At 45.5% G+C, this 18,563-nt stretch overlaps 1 protein-coding gene across 3 annotated transcripts in view; it reads right to left on the bottom strand.

The window, feature by feature from the left end:
• Positions 1 to 12,650: 12,650 nt before the first annotated feature.
• ANKRD13A (ankyrin repeat domain 13A) overlaps positions 12,651 to 18,563 on the bottom strand; it is a 63,837-nt gene continuing 57,924 nt past the window's right edge. For all 3 annotated transcript variants that reach the window (XM_044275371.1, XM_044275372.1, XM_044275374.1), the window contains exons 15-16: positions 16,898 to 16,965; positions 12,651 to 14,591 (exon numbers count right to left, since the gene is read on the bottom strand). In XM_044275371.1, coding sequence (XP_044131306.1) covers positions 14,396 to 14,591; positions 16,898 to 16,965 — 264 coding nt within the window. In that variant the 3' untranslated portion in view covers positions 12,651 to 14,395. The remainder of the gene's footprint in view (positions 14,592 to 16,897; positions 16,966 to 18,563) is intronic.

Raw genomic sequence — 18,563 nt, 5'->3', positions numbered from 1 at the left:
TTTTTGCTATTACTGTTTTGAATTCTTTTTGTAAGAAAATAAGTTTTGATAATGGGTAGTAAAAAATCTAAGATAGAATACCCTAAACCAGAACCAGGGTTGGCCATATATAACCACAGGACAATATCAAAACTTGCCTGTTGTATGATAAAACAGATAGCCGTCACTAGTGCAATTCTACAAGATATGCTGCTGGATATACAATCATATAAAAAGGCTATCTTGCAGAATAGGGCAACTATTGACTATTTATTGCTTCAACATGGTGTAGGATGCGCAGCATTCGCAGGGATGTGTTGTTTCAATTTATCAGATCACTCCAGTGGAATAAAAGATAAAATAGGCCAACTAGAAGAGATGATAAAACATATAAAACAAGATGTTGACCAAGGTTGGTGGGACTGGCTTTTTGACTGGATACCTGACTTTGGTCAAATAAGGTATGTCTTAGGAGTGGCACTCGCCGTGATCGCTGCAATAGTGTTTCTCTGCTGTTGTCTACAGTGTGTGCCCTCCCTTCTTACCATATGTAAAAATGTGGCCGAAAGAGGGGTACACTCAACATTCCTCTATACTCCGGTAGAGGTAGAAGAGGTAAACACAACCCCAACAAAGCCTGAGGATTATACTCCTGAAGGGTATATGGAATACCTAAAGGCTTACAAGCAGACTAAGGAAGAACTAGAAAGGAACAAAATGAAAAACCCACATTATATGTAAATGGGTTTTAAAGAGAGGATTGAAGGATTCTATTACAGTCCAAAGCCTATTTTTTATATAAGCTTATATTTCATCATGATCTATACATTAATACATTACGCACACAGGAACACGTAGCGGTCAAAGTTCTTGAAAAGCTGCTACTAAGAGGTTTTGCTCACATATCATATATAGCCTTGGACTCTAATAAACGATAAGATAACTTAAATGCGTAGCTGACTAAGACGCGTCAAGAGAACACATGCCCATTTTCTTGTGATCGACAGATGCCCCTATGGTTGGACCCCCGCCAATCAGACACTTATCTCCCATCCTGTGGATAGGGGATAAATCCTTGCAATTGGACAACCCCTTTAAAAGGTCCACTGTTATATTGTGAAAAGGTTGTGCAGATTGTGCTGTAGAAGAGTCCGATCAGTCAGTAATTACTACAGTCAGTGTGAACAACTCTTAAAGCAATAACCACAAGACACCCTCAAATACAGTTCCTGTCACCCGCAAATATAATTCATCTCCTGCACTTACGTTCCACAGGGAAAAAGTGTGTATGAACAAAAGGAAACCTGACTAGAAGAGACTATTTGTGACTGATGCTGCCACCTGCTGTCCCCCTACAGATATGCAATGTAACATGCAGAGTATCAACCCAAGAACCTAAAACAGGTTGACAAGAAGAAAAAAAAAACCATGTTTAAAAAAAAAAAAAAAAAGCAGGCCAGTTGGGTGCTATAGAAAATATTAAAGAGGACCTTTCATGTTTTTTTTAATTAATTGAGATAAATACCTTTACTTGCAGGGTAGCCCCTGGTGATGTTGCCACCCTGCCTGATTATCGCTCCTATGCCCCGCTGTGCTCCCCTGCAGTTTTCCCGCTCAGTATGCTAATACTGAGCATCGGTACAGGGAGGAGGAGATGCCAGGGTTTCTCAATGGGTGTTTCTTTCTCTCTGGCTGTGCCGCGATCCAATCACAGCAGAGAGTGTCACAGCCAGGGAGAAAAAAAACAGCTCACCTTCTCCCTGGCTGTGATGCTCTCTGCTGCGATTGAACCGTGGCACAGCCAGGGAGAAAAAGATGCCCATTGAGAAACCCTGGCGTCTCCTCCTCCCTGTACCGATGCTCAGTATTAGCATACTGAGCGGGAAAACTGCAGGGGGGGCAAAGCAGGGCGTAGGAGCGATATTTAAAAAAAAATCAGGCAGGGTGGCAGCATCGGGGGGGGGGGGGGGAAGAGTCTGAAGAGGGGAGGGTGCCGGGTCCCACTGAAGATTGCTGTACAGTGAGGGAATCCCCCAGTGCGAGTCTGCGGCCTAGGAGTCCCTGCTCTGACTCCATATATAGCTATGTCTATATATAGAGCCAGTGCTTGGGGACACCCAGTGTATTTAAATCTAATGTTGCCTCTATTTCTGAAAAGCTTCTGTCGGGATTTAAACTTACAACTTTCTACATTAGAGGCAAGGACCTTAACCACTCAGCTATAAAGCTGAATGATAAACTGTGGCAAAATTCAATTTATATATTTTATATATTTTTTTTGTAATTGTAAAAAATGTATGGCACAAAATAAATTACACAATGTATGGCACAATGTAATTACAAAAAATATATATATATATATATATATATATATATCTTTACCCAGTCGTCTCCATGACAGAACAAACTTAGATTGCCTTCCTCTGATAGGACAGGAAAAAGCACACAGAGGTTAAAAACTCCACCCCCACCCCTCATCGCCGGTGTTTTTTCCTGTCCTGTCAAGGAAGGAATGCCAGAGAGGTGCTGGGAGCCCTTCTGGGTTCCCTAGTTTTTTATTAAAATTTTTTATCTTTTTCTTCTCACCCTGCTACGACGGGGTGTCACCTGTTAGACCGGAGGTCGGTTTCCGGGGTCCGGCTCTCCCTCCTCCAGGCGCGGTCTATGCCCGGGTCACCCTCATTTATGGTGATCCCGGCGAAGTTCCCTCTGCGGCGGCTCAGGCGGGCTTAAAGCAGTGAGGCAGGGCGGCTGGAGCGACGCTGTGATGCGCTTCCCTCCAGTCGCCGGGTGATGACGTCAGATGCCGGGAGGCGTGGCCAGCGTCGTGACGTCACGGAGGCCGCGGCCGGCGCCAAATTCAAAAGGGAAGCCGATTCAGCCGCTCTGAGGTCTCCACGGTCACCTTACCTGCTGACAGCAACGCAAGTGGACGGGAGCTGAGAAGATGAGCGCCCCTACCACCTCTGGTTCGGGTCCTGAACCCCCTACCACTCTGGGCGGTGTGAGTAGCCGGCTGGCACCCTTTCATATTGCATATTTTTTCCTGCAGTGGTTGACCCTTTCCTCCCTTGGTGTTGCAGGGAGAAAAGGAGTCTTCCTCCTCCGTTAAATACAGACCCAGGAAGTGCGGCGTCTGTTCTAAGCGCCTTGCTTCCTCAGGGTCCAAGTTATTATGTAAAGACTGCACCTCTACCGTGGTGAAGGCAGTGTCCTCTAGCTTCTTGGAGGAGATCAAGACTCTTGTCAGAACGGAGGTCCAATCAGCGTTGGTCGCTAGGGACCCCCCTGCCTCCCCTATACCCCAGCCCGGTTAGGGCTACAGACCACCCTCCTGGACTACTCCGGGAGTGATCTGGACTTGGCCAACTCTGTTTTGTCAGATGCGGGGACGTCAGCTAGATCTCAGGAATTGGAGGAAAGTAGCGAGTACAGGAGATTCCTCCTTAACCCAGAGGATATAGAAGAATTGATCCGAACCATCAGGGCTACTATTAAGATGGAGGTCCCTAAGAGGTCCAAGTCAGTCCAGGAGGAGATTTTCGGGGGTTTAGGGGAGAGGCACAAATCGGTGTTCCCGGTCCCGGACAATGTCCAGAAGATGATACGGGCAGAATTGGAGAAGCCGGAGAAGGGTTCCTTTATCCCACGGTGCCTTAAAAGGCGATACCCCTTCGACGAAGCGGACTGTGCCGACTGGGAGGCCATTCCCAGGGTGGATGCTCCCGTTGCTAAGGTAGCGAAACGGACGGTCCTTCCGTTTCAGGACGCAGCGCAGCTCAAGGACCCTCTAGATAGGAAAGCAGAGAGTCTGCTCAAGAGAACCTGGGAAGCTACAGCAGCTCTCCTAAAACCGGGGGTAGCAGCGACATGTGTGGCGTGTACACTCGCACTGTGGCTTGAACAACTAGAGCACCATATAGCGAATAAGGCCCCTCGGGAGGAGATCCTGGATAGTATTCCTCTTCTGAAGAAGGCTACTTTCTTCCTTGCTGATGCCGCTGCAGAATCGGTTAGGCTTTCTGCCCGCACGGCGGTTCTATCCAATACCACCAGACGGGTACTATGGCTTAAAGCCTGGTCGGGCGACACCGTATCCAAAAACAGGCTGATTTCTCTACCCTTTCACGGTCAGTAAGTGTTCTGGTCCGACCTGGACAAGATCCTTGAGAATGCCACGGACCGTAAGAAGGGCTTTCCAGAGGACAAATCCAAGTCCAGGAGACAGTTTTTTCGGAGGCCCCAGCAGGATCCCAGGGCCGATAGGAGGAGCCGTGAGGGTCGCGGATTTACGAGAGGCGGGAGAGGAAAAGGTTTTTTCCTTAATACCAACAGGGGAGATCCCTCTCCCTCTTCATCAAAACAATTACATGATCCCGGTCGGAGGAAGGCTCAGCTCCTTTCTAGGGGTTTGGGAACAAACCATCACTGATCCATATATATTAGGCATCGTAGAACATGGCTACACTGTAAAACTGGATTCCCTTCCTCCGCAGAGGTTCGTCCTGACCAAGCTCACCAGGGGCCTCAAGTCTCCCTTATCCGAGGGCGTAAGAAACGTATTACGCCTGGGGGCAGTAGAAAAGGTACCTGCCAGAGATTTGGGGAGGGGTCACTATTCCCCCTTATTCCTGGTCCGGAAATCAAATGGCAATTTTCGGACCATCATAAATTTAAAGCCCCTGAACAAACACATCACCTACCACAAGTTCAGGATGGAGACAGTCAAGTCAGCGGTGAAGCTTATAAAAAGAGGGTCTAAGATGGCTACAATAGACCTCTCCGACGCATACTTCCATATCCCAATACAGGTCCGTTCCAGAAGATATCTGAGGTTCGCAGTGGAGCAAGGCGGGACAGTTTGCCAGTATCAGTTCAAGTGCCTCCCGTTCGGCATATCATCGGCACCCTGCATATTCACCAAGGTGATGGCGGAGGTCGTAGCCTCCCTAAGCAAGGAGGGGATAATAATCGTCCCTTACCTAGACGACCTGCTAATAGTAGCAGAAACGTCAGATCTCCTTCACAGACACATCCAAGTGGTTCTCTCGCGCCTCCAGAACTTTGGCTGGTTGATCAACCGGGAGAAGTCCGACATGTTCCCAGACCATCGGAAGGTATTCCTGGGTATTCTCTTGGATTCAGTTCTTCAAAAATCTTTTCTCCCTCCGCTAAAGGTACAGAAGCTGAGGTCAAGGGTCCTCCACTTCACCAAACAGTCCCGTTGCTCAATAAGGCAGGGCATGGAAATGCTGGGCCATCTCACCTCCTGCATCCCTGCAGTAGCCTGGACCCAATTCCATACGAGACCCTTACAGAAGCTGGTTCTAAAACAATGGAACAGGTATCGATCATCCCTGGACCAGGGGTTGTCAGTGTCCCGGGAGGTAAAGGCTTCACTGAGCTGGTGGCTCAAGACCAAGAACCTGAAATCGGGAATTCCATGGAGGCAGGAAAGCGTGTTTTCCCTCACGACGGACGCCAGCTCTTGGGGCTGGGGGGCCCTCACGGCTTCAGAGACTTTTCAGGTAATTTGGTCCGAGGACCAGAGAGGGATGTCCTCCAACTACAGAGAACTCCGTGCGGTGTGGGAAGGCCTCAGGTCCATCCAAATACAGGCCAAAGATCGCCACGTCCTGGTCCATTCGGACAATTCCACAGCGGTGGCATTTATCCAGCACCAAGGAGGAACAACCAGAGGCTCCAGAGGCTCTCAGACCGAATCTTCCTTTGGGCAGAAAAGAATCTACAATTCCTTGCGGCAGTACATCTAAAGGGATCCCTGAATCTCCAGGCGGATTACCTCAGTCGGCAAAGTCTGGATCCAGGCAAGTGGTCTTTGTCCCAGACCGCTTTCCAACAGATTCGGGATCGTTGGGGGAATCCCATCCTAGACCTGTTCGCATCAGCGAAGAATCGCAAGGTTCAGAATTTCTTCTCCCTCAATCGAAGAGACCCATGTGTGGCAATAGACGCTTTTACCCAGAGCTGGACGACGGGCCTAGTCTACGCCTTTCCCCCCGATACCAGTAATCCCAAGAGTGCTCCAAAAGTTTCAGTACGAAAGGTGCAGACTGATTCTGGTGGTCCCCTTCTGGCCCAGGAGAAGCTGGTTCGGGCTCCTCAGGTCCCTCAGCCCGGAAGATCCCATTCGTTTCCGGCCGGAGGAGGGTCTTCTAACCCAGGGTCCCATACCGCACCCCTATACCAACCTCCTCAAGCTGTCCGCCTGGATTCTGAGCAATCCCTCTTGCTAGGGCTCTCTGAAAGAGTAGTTAAGACCCTCTTACTCAGTAGGAAGTCCAACACCTCCAAAGCGTACCTCGAGGTTTGGAGGAAGTTCGCCTCCTGGGGCGGAGTCAGGTTCAACCAGTCCACCCCCAATATCCCCCTTATCCTGGAATTCCTCCAGGATGGGCTGGATTTGGATCTTGCTCCTAACACATTGCGAGTTCAGGTGTCTGCCTTGGGGGCCCTCTATAATACCAGCCTTTATGAGGTCCCCTGGGTAGCATGATTCCTGAAAGTGGCAGATCGACTGAATCCCCGAGTCAGGAATATGGTTGCACAATGGAACCTCAACACCGTCCTTTTAGGGCTGTCAGATGTTCCGTTTGAGCCTCTGCTCTCCCCATCTATCAAGTGGCTCACTCTGAAAACCATCTTCCTAGTGGCCATATCCTCCGCAAGGAGGGTTTGCGAGCTCCAGGCTCTGTCCATACAGGAACCCTTCCTCAAGGTGCTAGACGACAAGCTTGTTTTCAAATTAGACCGCTGTTTTCTCCCCAAGGTGGTCTCCTCCTTTCATAGGTCACAAGATATAGTTATCCCGTCTTTTTTTCCTAACCCTAAAGACGAGCAGGAATCTAGATTCCACAATTTAGATGTTAGGTGTTCAGTTCTTCATTATTTACACGCCACAGAGGAGTGGCGTATCAACAAAAATATATTTATCCAGTTTGCAGGTCCAAATAGGGGTAAGAAAGCAGCTAAGAGCTCTATATCCCGCTGGATTAGATGCACCATCTCCGAGGCCTATAAAGCCTCTGGTAAGGAGGCTCCTCCATCCCTTAGAGCCCACTCGGTTAGATCTGTCTCCACTTCTTGGGCTGAAAGAGCCTCTGCTTCGTTAGAACAGATCTGCAGGGCAGCTACCTAGAAGAGGGCCCACACCTTCACCAAGCATTATAGGGTGGATGTGTTTGCTGACGAGGACTTGGCCTTTGGACGTAAAGTCCTAGGTGCTGTAGTCCCCCCTAAGTTACTTTGTTAGTTCTCAGTTTGTGCTGTCATGGAGACGACTGGGGAAATGAGTATTACACTCACCGGTAATCCGGTTTCCTGGAAGTCTCCATGACAGCACAACTTTGTCCCACCCTTGTTTTCTTGGTCAATAGGCTATTTGGCTAGTTTTACGTTCTACCCCTTGTCCTAGTTCTGTTATAATACACTGGCGATGAGGGGTGGGGGTGGGGTTTTTAACCTCTCGGTGTGCTTTTTCCTGTCCTATCAGAGGAAGGCAATCTCAGTTTGTGCTGTCATGGAGACTTCCAGGAAACCGGATTACCGGTGAGTGTAATACTCATATATACACACACACACACACACACACACATATACAGTCCTGATCAAAAGTTTAAGACCACTTGAAAAATGGCAAACAATTATATTTAGCATGGCTGGATCTTAACAAGGTTCCAAGTAGAGCTTCAACATGCAACAAGAAGAAATGGGAGTGAGACAAAACATTTTTTGAGCATTCAATTTAATGAAAACAACGAATAAACTGAAACGGGCTGTTTTTCAGCTGTTAAAAAGTTTAGGACCACACGTCCAAAAAAAAACTAAACCGCCCCAAAACAGAAATCCAACTTCCAAACATGAACTTAGTAATGAGTAGCTCCGCCGTTATTGTTTATCACTTCAAAAATTTGTTTCGGCATGCTTGATGCAAGCGTTTCCATGAGGTGAGTGAGAACATTTCTCCAAGTGGTGAAGACGGCCGCACAAAGGCCATCTACGGTCTGAAACTGTTGTCCATTTTTGTAAACTTCCCTTGCCATCCATCCCCAAAGGTTCTCAATTGGATTTAGATCAGGGGCACACGCAGGATGGGCCAAAAGAGTGATGTTATTCTCCTGGAAGAAGTCCCTTGTTCTGCGGGCATTGTCTACTGTAGCGTTGTCCTGTTGAAAAACCCAGTCGTTACCACACAGACGAGGGCCCTCAGTCATGAGGAATGCTCTCTGCAACATCTGGACATAGCCAGCGGCCGTTTGACGCCCCTGCACTTCCTGAAGCTCCATTGTTCCACTGAAGGAAAAAGCACCCCAGACCATTATGGCGCCCGCTCCACTGTGGCACGTAGAAAACATCTCAGGTGGGATCTGCTTGTCATGCCAGTAACGTTGGAAACCATCAGGACCATCAACGTTACATTTTTTTCTCATCAGAGAATAAAACTTTCTTCCACCTTTGAATGTCCCATGTTTGGTGCTCTCTTGCAAGGTCCAAACTAGCAGTTCTGTGGCGTTCAAGGAGACGAGGTCTTTGAAGACGTTTTTTGATTTTAAAGCCCTTCAGTCTCAGATGCCGTCTGATGGTTATGGGGCTGCAGTCAGCACCAGTAAGGGCCTTAATTTGGGTTGAGGATCGTCCAGTGTCTTGACGGACAGCCAATTGGATCCTCCGGCTCAGTGCTGATGAATTTTTTTTGGGTCTTCCACTTGACTTTTTTGTTCCATAAGGCCTCATGCACACGACCGTTGTGTGCATCCGCGGCCGTTGTTCAGTTTTTTTCCGCGGACCCATTGACTTTCAATGGGTCCGTGGAAAAATTGCAAAATGCACCGTTTGGCATCCGCGTCCGTGATCCGTGTTTACAGTCCTATTTTTTTCACGGACAACGGTTCACGGACCCATTCAAGTCAATGGGTCCGTGAAAAATCACGGATGCACACAAGATTGTCATCCGCATCCGTGATCCGTGTCCGTTTTTCCTATCATTTCAAAGGCAAACTTGACTTACATATTTTTTTTATTTTTCATGTCCGTGGATCCTCCAAAAATCAAGGAAGACCCACGGAAGAAAAAACGGACACGGATCACGGAACAACGGAAACAGTTTTTGCGGACCGCTAAAAAAAAACCTCCGTGTGCATGAGGCCTTACCCTCAGGATCATTTAAGAAATTCCAAATGACTTACTGCATCCCACCTCAGCAGCGATGGCGCGCTGTGAGAGACCCTGCTTATGCAGTTCAACAACCCGACCACGTTCAAAAAGGGAAAGTTTTTTTTTGCCTTTGCCATCACATGTGACTACCTGACAGAAAATGACAATGAATCCACATCTTTGCACAGATTTGGCCTTTTAAAGGCATGTGGTCCTAAAATTTGGATCAGCTAAAAAACAGCCTGTTTCAGTTTAATCGTTATTTTCAACTTATTAAATGCTCAAAAACTGTTTTGTCTAAATTTCATTTCTTCTTGTTGCATGTTGAAGCTCTACTTGGAACCTTGATCCAACAATGTAAAATATGATTTTTTGCAATTTTTAATATACATATTCTTAACCACTACCTATACAGCTACATGTTAACCTGCAGTAAAATATATAATGATAATTCTGCTATATATGAATACTTACTACATGACAAACTACTATGAGGTTTTTCTGACACAGTTTATCATTCAGCTTTATGCCTCTAATGTAGAAGGTTGTGAGTTCAAATCCCAGCAGAAACAAGACAAGGAAGGCATATCCAAGCGATATGCCCCCATTGTCCATGATGACACAACCCCTTTAATTCCCAAGGAAGCAGTAATTTGTCATGTGTTATTGGTTTTAGGTTTGTGATTTTTTTTTACCAGAGGAATGACATTTCATACAACACTGCACAGTCACTGATACATAAAACTATAGAAAATCAAAGAGGGTGTACTTTATTTTTCAGATGACTGTGCGTATGTAATTCCTGGAGGTAGCGACAGACAAGGACAGTGAGCCTTAACCTAGAACCCAGTCCCCTTTCACTACCTATTCCTGACCCCAACTGGTCGACTAAGGTGTGGAGACAGACAACACCAAGAGACAAAACAGCACAAAAACAGGGTTGTACGTAAATGGGTCAGAACCACACAGGCTATGCAGTACCAAACAAGGGACAGAGAAGGGTCAGAAGACAAGTTGAGATCAGAACCAGACGGACCATGCAGTACCAAACAAGAGTGGTCAGAAGACATTCCGAGGTCAGAGGAATGAGCAATCCAATAAGCACAGTAACCATAAACACAGCTAGTGAGTCAGAGACTATCACTAGCACTGGTGTATGGCCAGGAAGGGGTTTAAATAGAGCGCCGAGTCCCTGGATCAGAACCCGATAGGTCCATGACTTAGCGCTCCAATAGCTAGAACATTAGCAAATAGGAATAGAGCAATAGGAGTCAGCCCACTGCTAATCTCATCCAGCACATGCCTGCTGTGGGGAGAAACAGAATGTGGTTGCGTTCAGAGGGGGCGTGGCTTAGCTGCGCATCTCTCCCAGCGCGGCCACGCCAAAGCCACAGATTGTTCCGCTGGAGCCCGGACAGGTGAGTTTGTGACAGTGTCTAGCCCTTGTTACCATTAAATAGGTTTTCACAGGACACAATACAACACATCAACAAGTACCGGATAAAAAGATTTTGTGTTCTCTTTTATTCATACAGCGTGCACTCCATATACAACACAACAGAAGCCCCGGACATTTCACCTCCTTCTGTGATAGGAGTGGGTCACAAAAGCCTATTTTCTGCATGGGAATCTAACCCATGGCCATAAATATCTGGGCTGAAAAAATCAGCAGTAAATCATTTGCATATATTTATAGATTAAGAAATATACGAGTTATGTTACTCTCAGGAAATGAAGTCCGACCGTAATAAAAAGTTAGATACAACAAATATTCAAATGTAATGAAATATAGAAAAAGACAAAATATTAAAAGAACGGCGGCTCTACCTAAATCCCAGTTAATAGACTGGTGCACACCTCACAGTACCTCCAATACCGTTAAAAAGCCGTAAATAGTAGAATAGAGAGAGAAAACCGAGGGGGCACTTTGTAACTAGAAAGAAAGGTCCATGTGTTTCTAGTTACAGAGTGCCCCTCGGTTTTCTATTTCTATTCTACTAAATATAGAAAAAGATTTAGAACCAACTTTGTATATTTCCAATATTTTTTTATGCCATGGAGTGATCATATATTATATATAAATGGTTTCGGTGCATTAGGTTCATGGATCAACATGTCTTAGAATACAAAAATGAACAAAAGTTGTCAAAAATAGTGGTGGAAATGTGTGACATTTGCTCTTTTGGCCTGACAGTCACAATACTGCAACATATTCACATGCATACAATGCCAGTTACTGTATGGACACCATCATGACTTTTCTCCAGTGGAGTTATTACAAAATTATTATTGTAATAGTTTTATGTCACACAATGACATAGCTTTTGCCTCATGTGCTAAATAAACCAGTGTTGACTCATGAACTGCAGTGAGTCTTTCAATTATTTTATAGTGATAAAGACAGAAACCAGTCATTGTATTACTTCACAATAATACAATCCTTAAAGGGGTATTCCCATCACAGACAATGGGGGCATATCGCTAGGATATGCCCCCATTGTCTGATAGGTGAGGGGCCCACCTCTGGGACCCGTACCCACAATGAGAACGGAGAGTGGAAATGAACCGAGGTTGCACTGCGCATGCGCAGCCGCCCTCCATTCATTTCTGGCCGCCGAAAATAGCAGAGCACTGGCTCGGCTATTTTCGTCTGCCCCATAGAAATGAATGGGAGCAGTGGCCGCGCGCCACAGCTTTCCCCGCTCCATTCTCGTTGTAGGTGCAGGTCCCAGAGGCGGGACCCGAACCTATCAGACAATGGGGGCATATCCTAGCGATATGCCCCCATTGTCTGTGATGGGAATACCCCTTTAAAAGGGATTGTCCAATTTATTTATTTTTCTAAAGAAAGTGATCAAAATGATGACCGTTTTTTTGACTTACTGCCAGAGTCCCCTCAAATCTTGTGCTGCCACTCGTCTCCTGCGTGCCACTGAAGCCATGATGTAATGTTTTGGCTGCAGTGGTGATGTGCTGTATACTGCATGTGACCGCTGCAGCCAATCACTGTCCTCAGCAGCAAATGGCACAAGACTGCTGAGGCCAGTGACTGGCTGTAGCAGCCATATGCATTATACAGGCACGTCATTGCTGCAGCCAGGAAAACAAAAGCCAGATGGAAGGATGGAGTGACTGTGAAGGGGCAGACAGGATTCAGGTGGTAGGTATAACTTTTCTAATTACTCTAAGGACTCTAAGGCCAAGTTCACACTTCAGTTATTTGGTCAGTTATTTCCATCAGTTATAATAAGCAAAAGCCAGGTTTGGGTCAAAAACACAAAAACAGGAGAAAATCTTGCCATTACACCTGACCGCTGAGTAGGCTTCACTGCTGGTTTTGGCTCACAATAACTGATGGAAATAACTTAAGTGTGAATTCAGCCTAATGGAGTCTCTTCCTTTTTTTTTTTTTTTTTTCTAAAAGTCAGAAAATCCCCTGAAAAGCCACAAGCACACGTATACATGTGAATGTATTTTATACAGATTTTCCAAGTGGATTTGCATGTAGAATTTGCTGTGTGTACATTTTAATCTGCAGCAAAATCCGCATATGTGTTACTTGTGGATTATGTTGCGCATTTAACCCAGATTTCACTCTTTGAAGTTCGAAATGAAAATCCTCAGAAAGAATTGACATTTATTTGACTTCCTCATATAGCGACGACACATTCCGCAAAGTTTTAAACGATGACTCTCTGTCTCCAATGGAGCTCACAATCTAATTTCCCTATAAGTATGTCTTTGAAGTATAAAAGGAAGAAACCAGAATACCTGGAGGAAATCCGTGCAAACACAGGGAGAACATACAAACTCCATGCAGGTGATGTCCTTGGTCATATCTGAACCCAGGACCCCAGCGCTAACCACTGAGCCACCATGCTGCATTTTTCGAAATCTGCACCGCAGATTACACACTTAAAAATTGTAATGAGATTTTTAAAATATTATCTGCATTCAAAGCCCCACGTAACAGTAACCTGTGCATGAAGGATATCAGTCATGATCATGGTTGGAAACTTTAGCTTAGCCTCATTGTCAGATTGGATTTTCTAAATGTATTCTTTTTTTTTTTTTACAGAGGGTGGAGTTTGGCAGGAACGTGGCTCTATGCACCTGCCCACTGCTTATTATGTAGGGATGGGTAATGCATGGCTGATATTTCCTGGGGTGGGAGATCTGCTAAAATAATAAATAAATAAATGAAAGCCATTACCTGCTACAATGTAGAAACCATACTGTAACAAAGCGAGCGCGTATAGAATTTATAATGTGGTAAGACCATAAATACACTTAACGATTTTTCATTTTTGAATAGAGTTCTCCTTTAAACCTTTGCCTTACTTGGAAAGTTGCACATTTGTACAAGAAGAAAAAAATAAAATAAATCAGGAAATTTCTGACATCTGTTTAAAATGTGTAATGAAAATATCTTCTCTATAGCACCACGAGAGTCAACTGGGAAAGGCAACTGTAGTCGTCCGCACAATCTCTGCCATTTACTGGTGAGGCCTTCTGGAAAGGGTAATGTCCCACCACCAGAAGGTGTACAGGCTGCCTAACTGGAAAAATCGATCATCTTCTATTCATTAGTTTAGTACAAACCATAGACTACATTGTCCCAGGTGCTTCAACACAGCCTTTGTGATCTTACCTGGAAATGGTTTTGTTCCATTGTTACAAAGTATTTTTGTTCTATCATTTAAATTTTTACATAGCACTTGAATAGATTCCGTAACCGAACCAAAGTTGTGGCACCTTCTGGTGCCAACTTCCGGTAAGCTCTAGTTCAACTAAAAGACTCACCAGATATACAGTATTTACATACATGGGGGTCTACACGGCTCTGCATTTACTTTAGCTACATCTGTATCTAGAAACTAAAAAAAAAGGACACTTCTGCTATACCGCTTCCTGAAAAGGGAGAAGCTGTAAACCAATCCATTCCATTTACATCCTGAATTTACTCTCCGCCAATAGTCGCTTATTACGATGCCTGTTTGACTACTAGAAATCAGAAGGAAGGAGGCAGAGTCCCTGGTGTGAAAGTCTTTAAAGCAATGGAAAAAAAAAATAAACATCAAAAGTATCAAAAATGTACAGTTCTTTGGTAGATACAGAGTCTGTGGAGTGACCTTATGCCCTCACGCATGGCATCTTCACTGCTGGCATTAGAAAGGTGAAGGCTAGACCCGTATCATGAGAGGTTCCCAAGCCAGTGTCATTATCTTGTAATTCACACAGTTTATTTCTCTGTAAGAGAGAGCCGGAGAATCTCTGCCAGCTCGGCCTCTTCTTGGAGACGCATCTTTTCTTGTTCTTCTTGTTCCTTGGCAGACTGTTCCATAGCAAATTGTAAGTCTTTGTCAAAGGTTTGAGAATGGCTGCTGAGAGGGGGGTGGACGCTTTGAGAGTTGGCAAAAAGGCTTTCCTGCAGAGCCCTGATGGATACAGATAAGACAAAGTTGGATTTCCTTTAAATGTGAGTCTACATAAACAGCCATCTGAAGTTCTTTTTAAAAAGGTATTGCAAGTAGAGACACAGGATATGTATAAAATGTCCACTAGGTCCTGAGGTGGGACCCGCACCTATCTCAAGAACCTGACCCTGTGAATAGGGAGGTGCCAGAGGTCACACTACATTTTTTTCCAAAAGAGTAAAAAGACTCCTCTTAGCATTTTTGAGGAGTATTTTTAGCCAAGAAGAAGTAAGAAAGTTCCAGTAATTCATGCATAATGTTAAGAGGTTGCCATTTATGCAGGGAAACCATTACTAGTCTATTACTCTATAACTGTCCTCAGTGCATTTAAAGTTTATCCGACAGAAGCCAAGACCCGACGTTTCTTGAACCACCAGATCTCTTACTTAGGGACCAGAGAAGTAGACCGAGCAAAACTCAATACAGTAGCAACTGAACAAGGAGGTCTGGTCATGGTAGTAGTGGCACTCTGGAAGGCAAAACCAGAGTGAGGGGGCTCTAGGCAGCAGTGGTGGTCTGGTGGCAGTGAGTGCAAAGTGACATCAGTGATTGAATGGAGGAACCCCTTGGTCCTTCCGTGCACACGGAGTATTTATGCACAAGGTGAGCTGGAATTGTAACTTAATTTATATACCTAATGCTATACACTTCGTTGCCTCACTAACCAGTGCTGACCATCTATTAGGGTATATTCACAGTGCGGTCAAGTCACCGTTTTTACTGTGACTGCCACAAATATATTACTGTGTATCTGCGACTACTGCAATGCATCATAATTGTGTGTGTGTGCACTTTCTGAATATACCTGTCCCTAAGAGATGCGTGCAGACACCTGGTATCTTTGTAACAAACGGGGTTCACTCAACGTTAAAGGGGTTGTCTCACTTCAGCAAGTGGCACTTATAATGTAGAAAAAGTTAATACAAGGCACTTACTAATGTGCTGCGATTGTCCATATTGCTTCCTTTGCTAGAGCTAGACTAATTTTTCCATCACATTATACAATTCTCGTTTCCATGGTTACAACCACCCTGCAGTCCACCATCGGTGGCCCTCCTTGCACACTATAGAAATAGCACTGGCCTCTCTGGTGGCCAGAACCATAGGAACGTACATAGGCCGGAGCTTTTTCCTATAGTGTGCAAGCATGGCTACCGATGGTGGACTGCAGGGTGGTTGTAACCATGGAAACGAGAATTGTATAATGTGATGCAAAAATTAGTCTAGTCAGCAAACGAAGCAATATGGATAAAAACAATACATTAGTGAGTGGCTTGCATTAACTTTCTCTACAAGATAAATGCCATTTGCTGAAGTCAGACAACCACTTTAAATAAAGACCCTGGGGGGGCACTGACTAGAGTTAATAAGCCCCTGGGGGGGGGGGGGGGGGGCACTGGCTAGAGTCAATAAGCCCCTGGGGGGGGGGGGGGCTGGCTAGAGTTAATAAGCCCCTGGGGGGGGGGCACTGGCTAGAGTTAATAAGCCCTAAGCCCCTGGGGGGGCACTGGCTATGGTAAATTACGACTCTGGGTGTCACTGACTAGAATTAATAAGCCCCTAGGGGCACTGTCTACAGTTAATAAGCTCCTGGGGGGCACTGGCTACAGTTAATGAGCCCCTCACTTGCACTGGCTACAGTTAATAAGCCCCTAGGTAGGGTCTGGGGTGAAAGCACAGCAGACTGTTATAGCCTAGTGATAAACTACAGTCTCACATACAATATATTGTACTGTAGCATAGTCCAATATGGTGTATCTGGCTTCTCTATACTTTATCACTTGGCTATACCTGTCTGCTGTGCATTCAGGCCAGACCCCACTTAGGGGCTAATTAACCCTAGCCAGTGCACGTCAGAGCCTTATGAACCCTAGGCATGCACCCTGCCAAACATTTACTGGTGTTCATGCCGCTTACCCCACCATGCCGCCACTCCACTGGAAGTATATTTGTGTGTATGTGTGCCACAGTGTGTATGTGTTTTTTTTTTTTTTTTTTTTATATATATATATGCATGCAAGTACTATGTAAGTGTGTCCATATTCATGGCGGTTAACCAACTCCTTAAAAAAAACAAAAAACATGTCCTTGGATAAGCGTACACCTGTGAGTTTGTCATAAACCCTTTACTGCCCTGAGACGATCACAGACGCATACATTTCAGCTTCTGGCTGAACTAAAGAAAGCAACAAAATATACCCCTCATATTGAAGGGCCTAAAAGGAAGCGATTTTATATTGCATGTATTGGACAAATTTATACCTTACCTTTCATACTGGGCATCAAACACCTGATTTGAAGAAAAGCTTCCATTTGAATGGCTTTGTGACATTTGCTATAAAAACAAAGGCAGAATATGGCAGTTCAAATAGTTTGTACTGAAATGGTGTTTCAGAGATAACCGCATATCACAGTGCACACAGGATGACAGCAATTCTACCGTTTCAAGTGGCTGTTATTAAGCTAGTGTCACACGAGCGTTTCAGACTTCCCTGCCGGAACAGCCTCTAGATCTGGCATTGGCGGATGCTGCCTGACTGCCCCCTGGGCCCCATTAACTATAATGGGGAATGGCAGAGATCGGGCCGCAACCAGTCAAAAACGTGAAGTATCCGTCGAACAAATACTAGGGCTGCGGCCTCTGCTGGAGCTCTGATCACTAGTGTGAAGCTAGCCTTACTGTAATAGGTTGAGCTGCACATAATTGTATCTGGTAGCATATTATTTAGTAAGTGTATGGCTTTACTGTCTGCAAGCGAAACTCACAGACTACAAATATGTTCCATACATATACATAATTGTGGTGGACATTTATTAAAACTGGTGCTAAGGAAAACTGGTTCACTTGCTGGTAGTAACCAGATTAGGTTTATTTTTTCACCGCTCTTTTGGAAAATGAACGGGTCAAGGTCATTGGTTGATATGGGCAACTAAACCAGTTTTCCTTAGCACCAGTTTTGACAAATGTCCCCCTGTGTGTTTTATTTTAAAAGGCTTGTCACATTAAAAGGCGTTACCCAATAGTACAAATACTCCCCCCCCCCCAGTGCTTAGGTCCCTCCTGTAGACGATACTTAGCTGGTCCCCGGCACCCGGCGTTACTCCGGATGTCTGAAGGGCCACCGCGCGGATCAAAACATCCGGCGACGGGAGGGAGCAGCCAAAAGCAGTGGTCACCATTGCGGCTTGCTATTGGGTGCTCCCACTGTCGCCAGATGTTTTGATCCACGCGAAGGGGAGATGCAGCGGTGGCCGTGCAGAGATCCCGAGGTATGCAGGTGCCAGGGACCGAGTAAGTATCGTTTATGGGAGGGGCCCAGGCATTGTGAGGGGTATTTGTACTATTGGATTACCCCTTTAAAACAACTTATCCTCTATCAACAGAATAAAGGATGTGCGTAATTGGCGAGGGTCCAACGCTGGGTCTCCTGCCCATTATGGGAACAGGGGCTCATGCTCCCCGTTTGAAAGATGCGGCAGCCTTGCATGCACATACACCACTCAGTCAACTCTATGGATCTGCCGAAGACAGCAGCGTACAAGCGCTCGGCTATCTCCGGTACCCAATACAGCGGAATGGAATGGCAAGACCCATACATGACCACAGCTCCATTACACTTCCCCTAATTAAGTTGTCTTAATGGGACAACCCCTTTAAAGTGAACCTGTCACCTCTCCTGAAATGTCTGTTTTAGTAGCTACTTGCATTCCTCCTTCAATAACTATTCTTTTCATATGATTCTATTTTGTGACATTTCTCCATTATTTCTTCTAGAAGTTTTTTAAGGAATTGACAGCAATTTGCAGTCTGTTGGGGATGTGTCCCTTCACAGTCTGACATTATCTAATCAGTGCTACCAGTGTCAGATTTCCAGGCGCACACCCCAGCGGGTAAAACGCAGACGGACGTTTATTGCAGACTGCTGCCAATTC

Source organism: Bufo gargarizans, chromosome 1 (genome assembly GCF_014858855.1).
Source record: "Bufo gargarizans isolate SCDJY-AF-19 chromosome 1, ASM1485885v1, whole genome shotgun sequence".
Classification (NCBI taxonomy): Eukaryota; Metazoa; Chordata; class Amphibia; order Anura; family Bufonidae; genus Bufo; species Bufo gargarizans.
The sequence above is the reverse complement of the archived record's forward strand: the minus strand, read 5'-3'. Positions and strand labels throughout refer to the sequence as shown.